Source organism: Bos grunniens, chromosome 27, assembly GCF_055505025.1.
Source record: "Bos grunniens cultivar Pamir isolate PY7600 chromosome 27, Bosgru_T2T1.0, whole genome shotgun sequence".
NCBI classification, from domain to species: Eukaryota; Metazoa; Chordata; class Mammalia; order Artiodactyla; family Bovidae; genus Bos; species Bos grunniens.
In genome coordinates, this window is record NC_141191.1 from 2,532,713 (window position 1) to 2,550,074 (window position 17,362).

The window sequence follows — 17,362 nt, forward strand, 5'->3', positions numbered from 1 at the left end:
CGTGTCGGCGTTTGGGCTGTTGGTGAAAGAGGGATTTGTACAGCCGTCCACGGTCACGTCCAAGGGGGCTCTGTGTTCTGTGTGAGGTTGACATGCAGGCCTCACGTGGACAGAGGCTGCGGCCAGTGCCTCACAACACAATCAATAAATCACCATGAGTCACGGCAGCCTGAGCCCCTGTAACCAATCTGGTGGGCTCCTTGCGTGGCCTCCATGTATGTGTGGCTTATAGGTCATTCTGGGCACTGGGGTTCACATGTTCTGTAATCTCATCCTGAAACTTAAGAAGGCTCTACCAACTGCTGGTGGTCAACCCAACTACCTGATACTTATGTATGTATGTATTTTTTGGCCACATGGCTTGCAGGATCTTTAGTTCCCCTGACCAGGGATCAAGCCCATGCCCCCTGCATTAGAAGTATGCTGTCTTAACCGCTGGACTGCCAGGGAAGTCCCCCAACTATTCAACATTACTAACAAGCTTTTGCAGGAACCTGGCTCTCGCCTGTCACCAGAGTCATTACAGCGGAGACTTAGCCAGGAAGTGAAGTTACAGCTATAGTTTCAATCGCAGCTGGTGACTAAGGTGACACTTGGCTTGTTCTCGCTGAGCCCAGCGTTCCAGATTTAAATGGAGGTTTTCAGTATGGTGCTGGGGCCTGATTTCAGCAGGATGGCACACCCAGTGGGGGCCTTGGAGAGCGGTTAAGAAACTCCTAACTAAATTTCATCGTCAGTGGGCCGGGGGGTTAGTGCAAACCGGCTTGGTCCAGCGATGGCCCGTGAGCTGTGAGCACGATTTCTGGGCAGAGACTCTGCCCTCCTGGCTGTCCGGGCGAACCCGTGCTCCCAGACGCACCACAGTAACATGCCGGAGGGGGTCGGGCGGCCGCGAGCGCAGAGCCCTCACGGGGGCCAGCAGGCAGCGTCCTGGGACAGGACAGGCGATGCTGTAACAAGTCCCTAGTTCCCTGGTTTAAAGAGTCATGTTTCAAAAACTGCCAAAGAAGACTGATCTCCCAGACAGTCTTAGATTGGATCAGAAATTGCCCAGATGTCCTTGTCTGGGGAACATGGGCCACACTCTCTAAGGCGCAGGCCTTGGGTTGCACGTTGGAGACGTCTGTCATGATGCGAGGACAGAGTTTTGAGACCTCACCCCGCCCCGGGAGCTGCAGAGGAAGTCACGTCAGTCTGGAGACTTAAAAGTTGACGTGGCTGTTACCAAACCATGCCCCTCTCAGTGCTGAACTCAAGTTTCTTCTGCTTTGGTGCTGACATACAGGAATAATTTTATATGTATTTCTACATTTTGGGTCACTTTAAATCCACTAAAATGTAGACGCATGCTGGTGCCCAGATTTTTCTGTGCGTTTACTTGCTCTGGTTCAGCACAGAGGAGTCTCCATCCTGGCTCACCTGGAGTCTGCCCTCTGCTGACATGTTTTACTCACTCGTGTGTTTATTTCCCGAAAGCCGGAGGGCTAGGACGGGGGGCCCGGGGCAGGAGGACGTTGGTGCGTGAACGTCACCCACCAGATGCGGCTCAAGTCCTCTCAATGTAAGACTGCCTGAAAGCGCCGGGAAGAGCGTGTTGTGAAAAGCTTGTGTCTCTTTGTGCTGTAGCTCTCCCATGACCTAACCCGCTTAAAGGAGCACTATGAGAGAAAGATGAGAGAGTTGATGGCAAACACGGTGGGCGCGGTAGAGATTCAGCAGCTAAAGCACAAACATGAACTGAAGGTGTGTGGTTCCCACTGGAAATGCTTCTGCAGAAGCAGACTGTTGTTTAATGAGCAAGCTCACATCTGAGCTGCGGCGGTTCTCAGGGTGCGGTCCAGGGAACCCCAGGGCCATCCAGGCAGTGGAGGGTTCCTGTCATTTCTGGGACCTCCTTTGCCTCTGTCCTGCCTGGCTTGTGCCACACCTGCTGGGACGCGGGATCCTCCGACTCCACGCCAGACTCGAGGCAGGTTCCCCCATGTGCAAACCAATGCACTTTTTTTGTTGTTTTGGAAAACATAGTAATTTATCATCAAATGTTACTAGCTAAGATAAAGTTAAATAGTTTTGTTGTTTATAAAATTAATATTTAAAAAATATTCAACATTTTTTCTCAATTTCAACTCCTTAGACAATAAATACAGACAAATGCACCAGGTGAGCCGAAGCCCTTGGGGCTGCTTGGTGACTTTGTAAGCGTGAAGGGCTCCTGAGACCGCAGAGCTGAGAACTGCCGGCTTGAATGTCGTGGTGTCTGCTGTCTGAGATGGTTTTTAAAAGAGCACTGTCAAGTAACTTCACTTCAGCTGGATTTGCCATCCTTCTGATGTCTGTCGTTTGTTCAGGTGTTGAAGGGCACTTGCCTGAGGCATGTGTTCATTCAGAAACATCCCTGTAAATGCCACTACTGTGCTCCACAACTTTCAACTCAGGAGCAAAGCCCCCGGAATCATAGCATCTCCTTCGGCTCGGCATCAGGCTGGTCCCTGGGCAGGAAACAGGTGGCAGCCCCGGGGATAGTCGGAGGCCGTTGGGGGTTTCCGGGCAGCGCAGGGCAGTGTGTGAGGGAGACTGGCTCAGCAAAGAGATGGACACACTCAGGAAAGGACAGTGGGAAGTGCCGTGAGCGGCAGAGTGGGGCAACTTGTCCTATGCAGGGGAGCGGGGCCCGGCGTGTGGCTGGTGGCCGTGGGGCCCCAGTCAGCTGTTCCCTCCCCACGGACCCCGGCATCTGTGTGGCTTCACTCGGAGGGAGTGTGGATGGAGCCGGGCTGTAGGCCGTGTCTGGCAGGAGGAGGGAGGATCCAGGGAGACTGTGGGGAAGGAGCTAAGGGGAGGCGCCTGGCAGCTGAGCAGTCGGGTGCACCTGCAGGGTGTGGGCACTGTGGAGAAGGGGGTGGCCGGATGCTGTCCACGGTGGTCTCCGGACGCGGCCAAGTTTGGTTAAAGGGGTGCAGGAGCGGAGGCAGAAGTGGCTTGGCCGTGTTTGACCTGGCGAAGGTGGGTGGTGGTGGGGTACAGGACATTGGGGTTGGGGTTGGCCAGACAGCGTGACCTGGGCTTGGTTTCCGTCGAGTTGGCTGGGAGGCCAGGTGCGCATCAGGGAGGCCGGCTAAGGCGCAGGGACAGAGGGGAATTGTAGAGTCACTTTGGGCTGCAGTTACGTGTGTCCAGCGCCAGACTGGCGGCCCCACGAGTGGGTAACCTGCAGGGGCATGGCTCTTGCATCTGGGATGCACACTTGGGCTGAATTGCTGGGTCAGCCGAGCCTCAGCCCCCAAGAGCCCCTTGGCCGGCGGCACTTTGGACAAATGCACAACCAGGCGGTGGCCCTGGAGGCCTGGCACTGGGAGGCCCTGGCCACAGCCACAGGGGGTGAGCTGGCAGGTGTTGAACAGCCGCCGCCCCCCGGGGAGGATCACAGGAGGACGGGTAGGGAGGCACCGTAGACGGACTAAAGGGGTTTGTGTCGTAAGAGGCCATCTGGATTTTCTCTAAACAATCAATCACTTGGTGCCGGATGGCCAGTACCATCAAGGTTAGCTTCTAAAGGGCAAGAAAAGTGGATAAAACGCAAGGCACATGGCTTGGCGCTTTGTACACTGGTGGCCAGTCTAAGTACTGTGCCGGGACCTGCCCCCGGGAACCAGAGTGAGCATGCTCCCCTGTGGTGGGAGGTGGGCTCTGCCGGTCCTTCCTGTGGGCTGGCCGTCTCTCTGTCCACATCCTGGCAGGTATTCCCGCAGGCATAGTGGGTCCTGGGAGTGGTCAGTATAAAGAGCCTGTGAGCCACTGGGCTGGCCGGGGGTGGTCTCCAGCTGGCAGCTCCCCTGTATCCTGCGATCTGCCCTTTAACCTCGGGCAAACCCCCTGACGTCCGTGCCCTCTGTTTCTCCACACCCAGGCTTCTCCAAGGCTCTTGGCAAGTGTTTATAATAAAAACGAAGGTCAACTTTTAAACACAGAAGGACACATTTTAAAAACTATGCTAAGAAAGGGCTCTTTTTTAAAGTCTCTTTTTCCTTTTTTTTTTTTTAACCAGTGAAACCAAAACAGCCCCAAACTACCTCCCCATCCCCCCCACACAACAGCCAAGAAAGCTCTCCCAGATCAAAAAGCCAATTTCAGATGTTTCAAGACCAGACTACTTGACAGTATTCTTTTAAAATGGATTAAGAGCAACAAGGAGTTTTCACCGAGCCGCCCCCCTCACCCAGACCCCCTTCCCTGCAGATGCAGAAACTGGTGCGGGCCGCGAGAGAGGGCACCAAGGATGGGCTGGAGAAGACAAAGGCCGCCGTGAAGCGGGGACGCTCCTTCATCAGGACCAAATCCTTCATCTCTGCGGGTGCGTTTCCTTACTGGGTCCCCTCCGGGTGGGCACGGGGTGGGGGAACTCTCTCCCCGCAGCAGAAAGTGGGGGCATTCTCCCAGATGGTAGATTTCGCCACCTCCCAACTGGCTCCTCCCAGCAGTCGGGTGATGGGGATCCCTCACTCTCGCTCCCGGAGCCCCTGGGTTCTCAGCATGGTCATTCATCACAGAACATGATCACAGGGATTCGTTCACTGTGCTGGGACCCCTGGGCGTGTTTCCTGCCCCTTCCAGACTGCGGCGGAGCAGAGAGGCTCGGATCAGGATCCTGTGTGCTGTTTTTTTTAAAGCTCCTCACAGTTTTCTGAATTAGATAATCTCAATATTACCTGAAAATTCCCATGCTTTTCTGGTTTCTAGCCATTCTGTGGATTCTTTAGCTTACTTAGCTGCATCTAAGTTCTTAGAAATTAGTTTTGGTCTAAAATTTTTGATCTGGGGGGAGTTGTGCTTTTTCAGAGTTCTAATGAGAAAGGCAGAAAGTCAGGAGGTTACTGAGTCTCCCTTCGTTTTTGTCTGTGGAGTGTTGGTTCTGAGTAACTCAGAACTGCCTTTATTTGCTTCTGATTTTGGTTATGTTATAGATTCAGAAACTGAAATATGTGTTTCTACTCTGCCTTCTAGGTGTTCAAATGACACCTCTGCCTTTTTGAAGTTAGATTTCAAGTACCAAAAACTTCAAATATCAACAAACTCTGTGTTCCCCTTGTAGGAGGGGCTATTTTCTGGGTTTGTTAAAGCTTCACTTGACTCATCGCTGGGTGGGAAGGCCGCTTGGGGCTGAGGTGTCTGCCAAGGGCGCCCCTCTGACGGCAGCTTTACTGCCCTGCAGTGTTATAAACGCCCCATTTCAACATCAGACTAGCACGCTCTGTCTTCCTTTAAGACCATAGATCCTGTCTTGAAGAGGAGCAGAACGTGTTCATCGACGTGGACTGCAAGCACCCCGAAGCCATCCTCACCCCGATGCCGGAAGGCTTGTCTCAGCAGCAGGTAGGGCGTGGGGCGGGGCTGGCACGGCAGGGCTGCGCTGACCTCTCCGTCCGCCTGGCCTCTGGCTTCGCTGTCCTTAAATACGTTAGGTATCTCCGCTGTGTGATTGTGAGCACGCGTGGAAGATCTGCTTCTTTGTGAGACTCACTTATGCTCGTTCATGTTGACGGCCAAGAGACCAGGTGTGAGTGTGCGAAGCGTCTATGCAATGGTGGTTAGAATACAGATTTCCAGTAACTCATGAACTTAGCCAAATGTAAACGAATTCTTAATCTCTGAATATCGGTAGCAGAGGGGAAAAAACTCAGTGGTTTCCATTTGACTATGTTTGGGTGAAAGGGGAGGAAGGCATGGGGGGCGAGGGCATACCCGAGAGCCAGGGGCCTTCGGGAGAAGGGTTGCTGGTCCTGGGGGGATGTAATTTGAGTCTTCCCACGTGGGCTGCATGTTGCAGTTCATGGACGCTGAGAGAGATGACCGACAACGTAGGTAGATGACAAAGCTGGACAGACGTAAGTGGGCAGGTAGGTGATGGTCGATATAGATGCACGCATCGTACACATGACACGCACGCATGCGTGTGGCGTGCAGACCATGAAAACCCTCCGCGGTCAGTTCAGAGTCCGACAGGAAAGATGGCGAGCTGCCGCGAGGAGACCGTCAGCGACCGTCAGGGTGAGGGCGGGGCCGAGGCGAGCGGGCTTTCGCTCGGGAGGCCGTGCGTGAGTGCGTGGGGAGGCCGTGCGTGAGTGCGTGGGGAGGCCGTGCGTGAGTGCGTGAGGAGGCTGTGTGCAGGAAGGCGCGTAGGGAAGGCATTCGTGAGGAGGGCTTGCGTGAAAAGGGGAGGGCTAGGAGGCCGTGCGTGAGGAAGGCAGCCCCGGGACAACGCCCCGTCAGCCGTGCATGGATCTTGGGAAGCCTGAAGTCTGGGGACAGGCCCCGGGCGTGCTGTCCACATGCCAGGGTTGACTGAGGGGTGTCCTAACCTGCGGGGGCCCTGCAATCGGGGCAGATTTGGGGTTTTATCTTTATTTTCCAGTTGTTTTGATACCAATTCCAGGCCCTTTGACCTGATACATCAGAGTCATCTCAGCACTTAAGCAGAGTATTTAACACCTGGGTTCAGTTCAGTCACTCAGTCATGTCTGACTCTGTGACCCTATGAACCACAGCACGCCAGGCTTCCCTGTCCACCAACTCCCGGACCACCCAAACCCATGTCCATTGAGTCAGTGATGCCATCCAACCATCTCATCCTCTGTCGTCCCCTTCCCCTCCTGCCCTCAATCTTTCCCAGCATCAGGGTCTTTTCAAATGAGTCAGCTCTTCACATCAAGTGGCCAAAGTATTGGAGTTTCAGCTTCAACATCATCCTTCCAATGAACACCCAGGACTGATCTCCTTTAGGATGGCCTGGTTGGATCTCCTTGCAGTCCAAGGGACTCTCAGGAGTCTTTTCCAGCACCACAGTTCAAAAGCATCAATTCTTCGGCACTCAGCTTTCTTTATAGTCCAACTCTCACATCCATACATGACCACTGGAAAAACCATAGCCTTGACTAGACGGACCTTTGTTGACAAAATAACGTCTCTGCTTTTGAATATGCTGTCTAGGTTGGTTATAACTTTCCTTCCAAGAAGTAAGTGTCTTTTAATTTCATGGCTGCAGTCACCATCTGCTGTGTTAGATCCCCCCAAATTCCAGATATTCTGACTCCAGACTTGAGACATTGTCTGGAACTCTGAATCTGACCCTCTATAGTTTGGGGGGAGGATCCAGAGCGAGGGGTCTGTGGGCTCATAGACACATCTGTGTGTACTTTGAAGCATCCGCCCTTTAAACATGTCACTTTGTTCCTCAGGTGTCCCTCAGGGTTGATTTTTGCCTCCATCTCGTGAAGGAGCAGCCCCTCCTGTGAGGAAAGGAGTCACGCTGACGCAGCCAGGGGCGGCTCCTGCCACCAGGTGGCGCCGCGGTTCCTGGGACGAGCCTCCCACTGCGCCGCTGGGGGCGGGGAAGAGCAACCTTGCTGTGCTTTTTACCCTCTATTTCCCGTTTACTGGCAAAACCAACTTTCCAAACTGGGTGTCAGCTGGACAGAAGTGCCAAGTGTCGTCCTGGTCTCCAGCAGGCACCTTGGGGCCAGAAGCTTGTGCTTGCGTGCCCTCGGGTCGTGGGAACAAACCCCAAAGTGATGTCACTACTTCAAGTGCAGGCCTCAGATCTGAGGGAGTGGGGGCTGCTCCTGAAACGACCTTGGTGATTCACTCCTTGTGCTTCTAGCCTTGGAGGCTTTGAATGGCCTCAGAACAAAACAGATCTATACTTCCACCTTCCAAGGGCTTTTAAAAAAAACTTTGGAATAATGATTTTAGATAAGTGTTGCTAATACCATTTTTGGGGGGAAGACTGGAAAGTTTTTTTTTTTTTTCTGAACTTAATATGTACACGAAGTATACATTAACCCCGTGTAGCTCCATGCTCGGCATGCAGAACACACACAGTCAGTTTATTCTTGTTGTATGAGTGAATGAAATTGTTATTAATGCCATGATTTTGCTGTGTTGCTCCAGTTGTGGTTTATAATCTGTTGTTTTTAAAAAACAACAGAATTGTAGTGATGGGAAAGTATGTCTTATGCCATCATGGTAGATTGTTAACATAATATATTTTAAGGCCTTGGGAGGTTTCACTTACGTACTGTTTTGAACACAGAGAAACTTCATCAATAAGCCTCAACAGAAGTTAAATCTGTTTGCTGTGTTTTCCGAGGCAGTTTTTAACCATTGTGTTTTCAAACTCCCAACAGGTCGTAAGAAGGTACATTCTGGGCTCGATCGTTGACAGCGAGAAAAACTATGTGGATGCTCTTAAGAGGATATTGGAGGTACCCAAATATCACGCTGTTTTGTCTTTTATGAATTATAAAATACTCAAATTTGCAAAGTTCTTAAAAGACTCTGAGAGTTGTGTCTATGCATTGACATTCAAGAGTCATGCGGTTTATTTGGACACACATGTAATTATAAGGGCGAGCTTCTCTGTGTTCCTTGTTGAACCTGAGAAAAGCCTGGGCCGTGCTTGTTGGTCTCTGCCTCAGCAATATGAGAAGCCGCTGTGGGAGATGGAGCCCAAGGTGCTGAGCGAGAGGAAGCTGAGGACCGTCTTCTTCCGGGTCAAGGAGGTGCTGCAGTGCCACTGCCTGCTCCAGATCGCGCTGGCTGGCCGCGTGGCTGAGTGGGACTCAGTGGAGATGATCGGAGATGTCTTCGTGGCCTCGGTAACGGGGCTGGTGCACTCGGAGGGTCTGCAGGGCTCCCTTGGGCTCCAGGGCCCCCTCCCTTCTTCCTCGGGTGGGTCTCCTGTTGGTGCAAGCCCGGCTGACCCTGGCTGACCCTGGACGGACACCGCGGACCTCCTGTTGAAGCCGGTCTGCGGTCAGGAGGCTCTGTGCACCTACCTGTGTGCACCTGGGGAAGGATGTGGAGACATCCAGAGGCTCAGGTGCCCCGATCTGTCTCAGACCACACAGTGGCATCTCCATGGGACGGTCAGGTCAGGAACCCAGGACATCCGCACACTGAGGCGCCCGACCTTCTGTCCACAGAGTGCCGGTCAGCAGCAGTTTAAAGGAGGATGTCTGTACTTGTCATCATTATATGACTGTAGTCAGGAACTTTCTTAACTGACAGCCAAACTGCCATGGCTTTGAGCTAGGAAGCACTGAAGTGCCCTGGGGTCAGCAGAGTAAGAACCACAGGCTCCTGACAAGTCTGCTTAAAGAAAAAGAAAAATCACACTTAGTCATAATGAAGTTTAGTCCCTGAAAAGAGCACAGTGACGGAGAGGTTGTTGTTCGTGCAGGTTTCGGTCTTTCATCCTAAGCTTGGCAGGGAGGCAGTGAACCCTCCATTATTTTCATTTCTCGATTTTCTCTTGTATTACAGTTTTCTAAATCCATGGTGCTGGATGCTTATAGTGAATATGTGAATAATTTCAGCACAGCTGTGGCAATCCTTAAGAAAACATGTGCTACAAAACCTGCTTTCCTTGAATTTTTAAAGGTAAACACTTGAAAATTTTTTGTGTTTTTTAACATCCTTTTGGCCACCTGATGCAAAGAGCTGATTCACTGGAAAAGACCCTGATGCTGGGAAAGATTGAGGGCAGGAGGAGAAGGGGACGACAGAGGATGAGATGGTTGGATCGCATCACCGACTCGATGGACATGGGTTTGGGTGGACTCCGGGAGTTGGTGATGGACAGGGAGGCCTGGTGTGCTGCGGTTCATGGGGTCGCAAAAAGTCGGAAACCACTGAGTGATTGGACTGAACTGAACTGATAACAGGTTCGATGCCTAGTACTTTGTAGTGAGATTTTACCAAATTTCCCCTCTAAACGTATAATGTTATTTATTGTAATGATTTTAGCACCAATGGGGCCCTCGGTATTGGATCAGTACCAGAAATAAAGATGAATTTTTAGTGGTAAAGTAGCTTCTTGAAAACCAACTTTGTTTGGACATCCTTAGAAGGATGTAGCCAGATGGGTCTAGGCAGAGAGTGGAGACCAGACCCCAGACCCAGGGGCTGGCTGCCTGCTGCTGGTGACCTCAGGGTCAGGCTCTGGGATCTGGTTGGAGGGCCCCTTGGTCTCCAGGGCAGGCAGGGAGCAGATCCTCTGAAGATGAGCCCCACAGTGCTGGAGGGGCTCCGGGGTCTGCCCCTCCTCTGACCCCGGGGTGCACCCCACCCTGCTGGGAGTGGCTGCGGGAAGCCATGGAGGTCCCTGGTGGGCGCTGCGGGTGGTGTGCGCTCCTCCCCGGGGCTGCGTCTTGCGGGCGGGTGGGTAGGGGGGCGGCGTGGTCTGAGCCGGGGTGACGGGCCTTGTCCCCGCAGCAGTGTCAGGAGTCCAGCCCTGACCGCGTCACACTGCACAGCCTGATGACGAAGCCCATCCAGAGGTTCCCGCAGTTCATCCTGCTGCTCCAGGTGAGGCTCCCGCTGCCCCTCTGGGTCCTCGTGTGCATGGCAGGCTCCCAGCCCCGGTCCATCCTCCCGGGTGGCTTATGTCAGGGCGGGCCTGGGGCGGGGCTGTGGGACGGGGTAGGGAGGGCAGTCTGCGAGGTCGCCAAGGTGACAGCGCCCGGCTCGTAGATGGCCCTCTCCGAACCTGACTCAGAGTCTGGAGCTGGGCACCTAGGTGCAGGAGGTGACCGCACTGTGCCCCCACAGGGCCCTCCCTGTGCCCCCCAGGCAGACGGCACTCAAAGCCCAGTACTAGGACACACACCTGGGAAGGAGATCCCGAGCGTCTGTGGGTCCCCTTGCCACGCTCTCGCTGAGACCTGCAGCCTGACCGTTACCAGGGCAGAAGTTTCTGAGGTCCCGGCGAGCCGGCCATGGGGTCCTTCCCTGGAAACGCAATCTTGTTTCCCTTCCCACCCCCGATTAATGAGTCAATTTTGTGTTTGCAAAAGGAGCTTCGAATGTTCAGCCAAAGCATGATTCACTGAGTTGGTTGTCCTTTCCCAGGGCTTATTTTATTCCCCAGAAGCAGCAGTGCCAGAACCCTCCTCCCCCCAGCCCATGCTGGAGCCGCGCGATGAGGGGGCGGGTGTGCCTGGTGACCATCTGCCCCCCACCCGGCCTCACGTGTCAGCTTCCCCCTGCCTTGTGTTTCCTGAAGGACATGCTGAAGAACACACCCCGGGGACACCCCGACCGGCTGCCCCTCCAGATGGCGCTGACGGAGCTCGAGACGCTAGCGGAGAAGCTGAACGAGAGGAAGAGAGACGCAGACCAGCGCTGTGAAATCAAACAGATAGCAAAAGCCATCAACGAGCGGTACCTGAACAAGGTGGACGCTTTTCCTCTCTGTAGGCTGTTTCCGCTTGTGCTAATGAGCTGTGGCTCTCTGAGCCACTTATTATTAATCCCCTGGGACCTTGGTGGCGAGTCTCTCTGGGCCCAGAGCTGCTGACCAAGGTCCAAGGAGAGCCTCTAGGTCACAGACCCTGGAAAGTGCACACAAGGCCCATGTGGTCCGAGCACTTTTCCTGGAAAGCGGCTCCTAGGCTGACCAGGTCCTCAGATGGACCCAGGGCCCAGGGAGGGTTAAGAGTCACTCTTCTAGCTGAATTTTACTTTCAAAATGCAGCGTTCCCTCTTAGTCCTGCTTAAAGCATGGACGTTCACAGACGCATAGGCAGTCAAACGTGGTCTTACCTGTCCCGTCCATGCAGGACCAAGCTACATATGTCATGAAGAAGGGACGCAGAACAGCTTCGTGTTTACAAGGTCGTGTTCCTGCCACGATAATCCGGTTTCACGTAGGCTGTGCCATTTTTATTTGAAGCTCTTGTTCACAGGAAGCAGTTACTGGATACGAGCCGTGTTGAAGAATTATGTATAATAGTCTCTGTTGCTAAAAGTCACCTTTGTTTCTGTCAGCAGGGGTCCTTTCCTACCGGATACTGACACCTAATAATTTAACTGAAAGCACTTTATGATCATACATTTTAAGCTCAGGTTTTCTCTGAGTCTCCAAAGGGTTTGTATAGGAATTTTTATAAGCAGAAAGTAGCGTTCACAGATGTTCTCAGGAGGGTTCCTGTTGTTTAAAGTCCTGCTTCCCCATGGTACCAGAATGTGTGGGAACCCAGGGCAGCCGGCGTGCTCTGAGGGCGCTGTCACTGATGGATGGGTCAGTGACATGCAGCTTCATCCCCGTGAGGTTGGCTAGCCGGGGTGGGTGTCTGGCCCAGGGATTCCTGGTTTCCTGCCAGGCTAAAGCGCTAAAATAAGTCTGCCTCTGGCATGAGTTAAGTCATTTTACCAGTGAATATTAAGCACCTTTCCTTTGGAAACCAAGAGTGTCTTATTTGGCTCAGACAAGTAAAACATGGCCAACCACGAGCAGTCAGGATGTTACGTCACTACGATATCCTTTGGGAGAAATAAAAGCAGAGAATAAAGACTCCCACAGACTTTCCAGGTCGAGACGGTGTCTTGAGTAAAGGAAAGGTGGGGGTGACCGTCCCTGAAGACGAGTGTGTATTCTGAGGAGTCATTGGAAGAGAAGGGTTGCAGTGAATGACACGGGAAAATAAGTGAGCCTTCTGTGGCTGAGTCAGCATATCTTAGCTGGAGAAACTGCTCGAGGAAGGAAGTTAGATTCCTGCCACTGTTTAGATTCATTTTAAAAAATTGCAAGGCTTCTCTGGTGGTCCAGTGGTTGAGATTCCGCCTTCTAATGTGGGTGGAGTGGGTTCAATCCCTGGTCAGGGAGAGAAGATCCCACATGCCGCAGGGTACAGCCAAACATTAAATAAATCAGTTAAAAAAGAGAATAGCATGGTTTTAAGGGAAAAGAAAAATGTTTTTTAAAAGAGCCACTTTCTGAGCTCTGTGCTATACATGCACAAAGTGTGGTTGGAAACAGGGTTTCTCTGTAAAGAAAAGAGGATCTATAAAACTTGGACACTATTTGCTCATGTCTCTCATGAGGCTTCTTTCTCATCTTTTCTCTTTTCCTTGATGGACTGTGAATACCTAGCTCCTAAGCAGCGGCAGTCGCTACCTCATCCGCTCTGACGACGTGATAGAGACCGTCTACAACGACCGGGGGGAGATCATGAAAACCAAGGAGCGCCGGCTCTTCATGCTGAACGACGTGCTCATGTGCGCCACGGTCAGCACCCGGTGAGTGGACGGCCGGGGTCAGCCCGTGCGAGCTCTGTGGGCACGGGTGGAGCGGGTGGCGTGTCCCCTTCCCACAGACACTGTGTACAGAGCTCACCTGGTGAGCATGTCGAGGGGGTCTCCGTGGCGTCTCCCGGGAAGAGAAGCCTGGAGACATGTCCCCGTGGTTTTTGCTGAAAACAGGGCTCCCAGTTCTCGCAGCGCCTCCCACGACGGCGGCGCGGTGACGTCGGGCCAGAGGTACCTACTAAAGTGGAGTGTCCCGCTTGGGCAGGCGGAGGTGGTCGAGTACGGTGGCGGCGAGGGTGCGGCAGAGGGCGGCCGCTGTCCCACGGGCCCAGCGCCCGAGAGCCTGCTGGCAGCCAGCACCAAGCCCCGTGAGTGACGCTTCCAGGGCTGAGGCGGGAGGTGTGGGTGGCGCGGTTCTTACGGGGGACGTGGGGGGAGCGTGGACACATGCCAGTTGGCGGCTCTTCTCTGAGTGGTCCCCTTTCGGGGTTGAGAGTGGGGGCCTGCCCTTGGGATGTCATCATATCCTGAACTGTGCCCCCCACCAGAAGCCAGGATAGGGCCCTGCTCTCTGCAGAGGGCATGTCGTGTGGCTGCAGAGAGTCCCAGCGGGCGTGGGCTGGGCTGTGGGCTCAGGTCTCTGCCCCGTGTCTTTCCGTCTCCATGGGGGTCATGCCTGCCTGTGCCCCTCACAGAGGACTCCGGGAAGGGCCTGGCACTGGGTGGTGCTCAGCAGTCCTGCACACGGTGACTGTTAGGAAAGGGTCTGCGGACCCTAGAATTTGAACTTGGTGTCATAGTGGTAGTCATTACTTTCATCTTCTGCTTTTTTTTTTTTTTTTTTTAGTCTAAGTTAAAACCCGGCTAAATTGTACTCACTGGCCTCAGCCCCTGAATTGTGGAGTACTTAAAGTACAGTGAAGGGGGACGTCCCATCAATTGTTTTGAAAGGTGTAGCTTTTCCGAGTGAGCATGCACGTTCACTTGGGCCTAGGGGGACAGGAAACAGTGCCTGCTGGGTCCCCACTGATGTGGGGCCTGCTCACTGCTTGCTCCTCTTCTTCGCCTGATGCCAAGAGTCACGCGTCTGGTGACCTCCTTGAGGAGCGAGCTCCGTGAGCATGTGCTCCTAGACTCCTGAATTGCTGATGAAAACTCATGGTGCTGTTTAAACAGTGTGTGTACCGTCTCAAGTAATAGCCAGAATACCAGACTTTATCACAGGTTTTCCTAAAGAGGGACCAGCTGAGGAGTAGGGGGGAGCGAGGGAAAAATAGTCTCCAAATTGACTCGATTACTAACATTTTCACTTAATAAAGAGCAACATGAAGATGTGAAAGTTCTTAAAAATTTAGTTAAATGACTTGGAAGGATAGCAGATCCTATTACGTCTTGTTTTTGTGAACAAAAATAACGTTTCCGTGCCTATTACCATGGAAGCAAGCCCAAGATGTGTTTGTGATCACGATCACCTCATTGTGTTAGATCTCCAGGGATGCCTTCGATCCATGAAATAGATGGTGTTTTCCTGGGAACACTGCGTTCTCTTGTTCATCTTCTAATTTATGGTTCACATTGAGCCAGCTTAGAATAGGAGTCAAGTCAGCAGGTTAAAAAGCAAAACGCAGGATGACTTGATTTTTTAAGTATTACAAGCAAAAACCCAGGCTAGGTTCACTGCTGCACTTGAGCCCTCGATGATACCAGGAACTTCCCACCTGCCCCAGCAAATCAGGCACGCAGTTCTCACTGTCCATCAGGAGACGGTGCGTCACTTTGCAGACAACACCTTTGCTTTCATTCTGAATTTAGGGTTGTCCAGCTGCTCAGCTCTGGCCTTACAACGGCAGTCCTGCCAAGTCTTTAATAGGACCAAGACCACTGAGTGGCCCCCAGATAGACCCTGGGACCGAGAAGTTGCCATGGAGATGGGCCCCTAGATCCATCCCCATCCAATGGGCCTCTTCCTCTTACGGTTTCAATTACACACATGGTTGGACGCTGGAGAACAAAGCCTAAGGTCGGAAAAGGAAAACACCTTTTCGTTGCTGATAAGGTAGTAAAATACTTCCTCTTGGAACAGAGGCGAGCAGGGTGACCCTGACTGCTGATGCTGAGGGAATGCCGGCCTCTCGGGGAGAAAGGTTAACCCTCGTGTCCTCAGCGGGCCTGTGTGACGCGTGGGTGGTGACGGCGGGCCTCTGACTGCAGGAGAAAGGTTAACCCTCGTGTCCTCAGTGGGCTTGTGTGACGCGTGGGTGGTGACGGCGGGCCTCTTGACTTCAGGAGAAAGGTTAACCCATGTGTCCTCAGCGGGTCCGAGTCACGCGTGGGTGGTGGCGGCGGGCCCCTGACTGCAGGAGAAAGGTTAACCCGCGTGTCCTCAGCAGGCTTGTGTGACACGTGGGTGGTGGTAGAGGGCCCCTGACTGCAGGAGAAAGGTTAACCCCCATGTCCTCAGCGGGTCTGAGTCACGTGTGGGTGGTGGCGGCGGGCCCCTGACTGCAGGAGAAAGGTTAACCCGCGTGTCCTCAGCAGGCCCGTGTCACGCGCCGGTGGTGACGGCAGGCCTCTGTCTGCGGTTTCCGGGTGGGGAGACTCCAGGTGGGGGGGCAGGCATGGTCTCGACCCAGGTGTCCCAGGGATGGGAGACAGAGCCGCCACCCGTTTAATAGTCTTGGTTCTGTGTTAGATGTGCTACTTTTTTAAGCATTTATTAATTTTTAAGATTATGGTACTCTCACACAGCACAGTTCACCCATTTTAAGTGCACGGTGAACAGACGATGAGGGGGTCAGGGTGTGCCGGGTACCGAGCCTGGAGTGGGGGTCCATGTTGACTTGGGGTCCTCTGCACACAGATGCAGTCAGCACTGTGGGCCCGGATATTCACCTGGGATTAGTGTGGGAACCTCTGTGGTTTCCCCAACTGTGGAGTGGGTCTAATTTTTAGCTCTGAGCTATGAAAGGTGAGTGGGGGAGTAAATGGTCTTTAAAAGGCCCTCTCGGTTAGAACTAAAGTCTGCTGATTCTGTAAGTGTGGGCAGACGGAACTCAGCTCCGGGACAGAGCGTGATGCTGCCCGGTGCTCACGAGACGCTGAAGATGGTCTAGGTGTTCGCCCCACGGCAGCAGCGATGAGGGATCTGCCAGGTGAACCTGGAGAGAGGGCGGGTCCTGCGGGGCGGGCAGTGAGCTGCCCCTGTGGGCAGGGTCCGGCCCTCGACCCCAGCGCCAGGCTGAGTGCTAGGGTCCTTCCGGTGGGTCTGGGCAGCTGGGAGCCTCCCGTCCGCGAGCCGCTCGCTGGCCGGCCTGCCTCGGTCGTGCCGGAGTTTTCACAGAACAGCTGCAGCGCCCTCGCTGATGTCTCTCCTGATGCTCCCGCGCTTCTCATCCCAAGTTATTTTGAGAAGCTGAGTTAGAAACCCTGCTCCCCGATGTTCACGTGACTGTTGTGCTGTTTGAATGACTCTTTTCTGAAGTTGAGCGCTGCAGGCTGGGCTGCTGTCGAGTGGTGGGGACAGCGTAGGCCTCCCTGCCTGGCAACCACAGCTGTGGGAGGAGGGCCCTGCAGAGCCGGGATGGAAGGCGCTTCCGCCCCGCGCCCTGCCTGTCCTCGGAGGGTGCCACGTGAGGCCTCAAGCTTTCTGCTAGGTGTGGAGCCTTGCAAGCCAGAAGCTCTCGGTTGGTTTAAGTTCAGGAACTTATTTTGCAAAATTCTGTGCCCACCATGTCTTAGTTTTACTCTGCTCCATGCTATCGCAGGAGGCGGGTTTATAAGGAAATAAATTTCCCTTATGGCAAAAATAAGGTGACATTGGATTTTTCATCTAGGATTCTCGTAACCTCAGTTCGTTTCCACAAGTGGCCCCTAGACCACCCTCAATTTGCAAGAAATTGTGCCAGGTGGGCACCGTGGCAGGTGTTGAGGGGCTGGTCCACAACATGGGTGCTTGGGGGGCCTTTGGGGCAGGGGGTGAGCTGTCAGGCCCTCAGAGACGTGTACACATGAGGGGGAAGGCATTGCCACCCGGCTGCTGGCCCATCCTGAGGACAGGTTCCTGAAACCTTTCAGCAGGCGGGGGCAGTTGTGTAAATTCTGATGCATGTCATTTTGGGAAAATCACTCCCATTGATTTCTATGTAGTTACTTAATGCTCACGATTGGCAGTGAAAACCAGAGGCATGGCTGGGCCTCTGTCCCAAGGGGAGATACTCTTGGGCTCGGGTGCGGCCGTGGCTGTGGGCAGAGGGGCTCTGCGGGATACCGGCAGCCACGT

At 53.5% G+C, this 17,362-nt stretch overlaps 1 protein-coding gene across 11 annotated transcripts in view; it reads left to right on the top strand.

Moving 5' to 3' along the window:
• Positions 1-17,362, top strand: part of ARHGEF10 (Rho guanine nucleotide exchange factor 10) — a 62,044-nt gene that overhangs the window by 25,017 nt on the left and 19,665 nt on the right. For 3 of the 11 annotated variants that reach the window (XR_015156482.1, XM_086381013.1, XM_086381017.1), the window contains exons 9-18: positions 1,627-1,743; positions 4,237-4,351; positions 5,264-5,370; positions 8,181-8,258; positions 8,472-8,651; positions 9,319-9,435; positions 10,270-10,362; positions 11,060-11,230; positions 12,929-13,074; positions 13,258-13,451. Coding sequence is in view for 7 of the 11 variants with exons in the window: in XM_086381013.1 (XP_086237139.1) it covers positions 1,627-1,743; positions 4,237-4,351; positions 5,264-5,370; positions 8,181-8,258; positions 8,472-8,651; positions 9,319-9,435; positions 10,270-10,362; positions 11,060-11,230; positions 12,929-13,074; positions 13,258-13,451 (1,318 nt within the window). In the remaining 4 variants the exon portion in view is untranslated. The remainder of the gene's footprint in view (positions 1-1,626; positions 1,744-4,236; positions 4,352-5,263; positions 5,371-8,180; positions 8,259-8,471; positions 8,652-9,318; positions 9,436-10,269; positions 10,363-11,059; positions 11,231-12,928; positions 13,075-13,257; positions 13,452-17,362) is intronic. The other 8 variants (XR_015156483.1, XM_086381014.1, XM_086381018.1 and 5 more) reach the window with 3 other exon arrangements.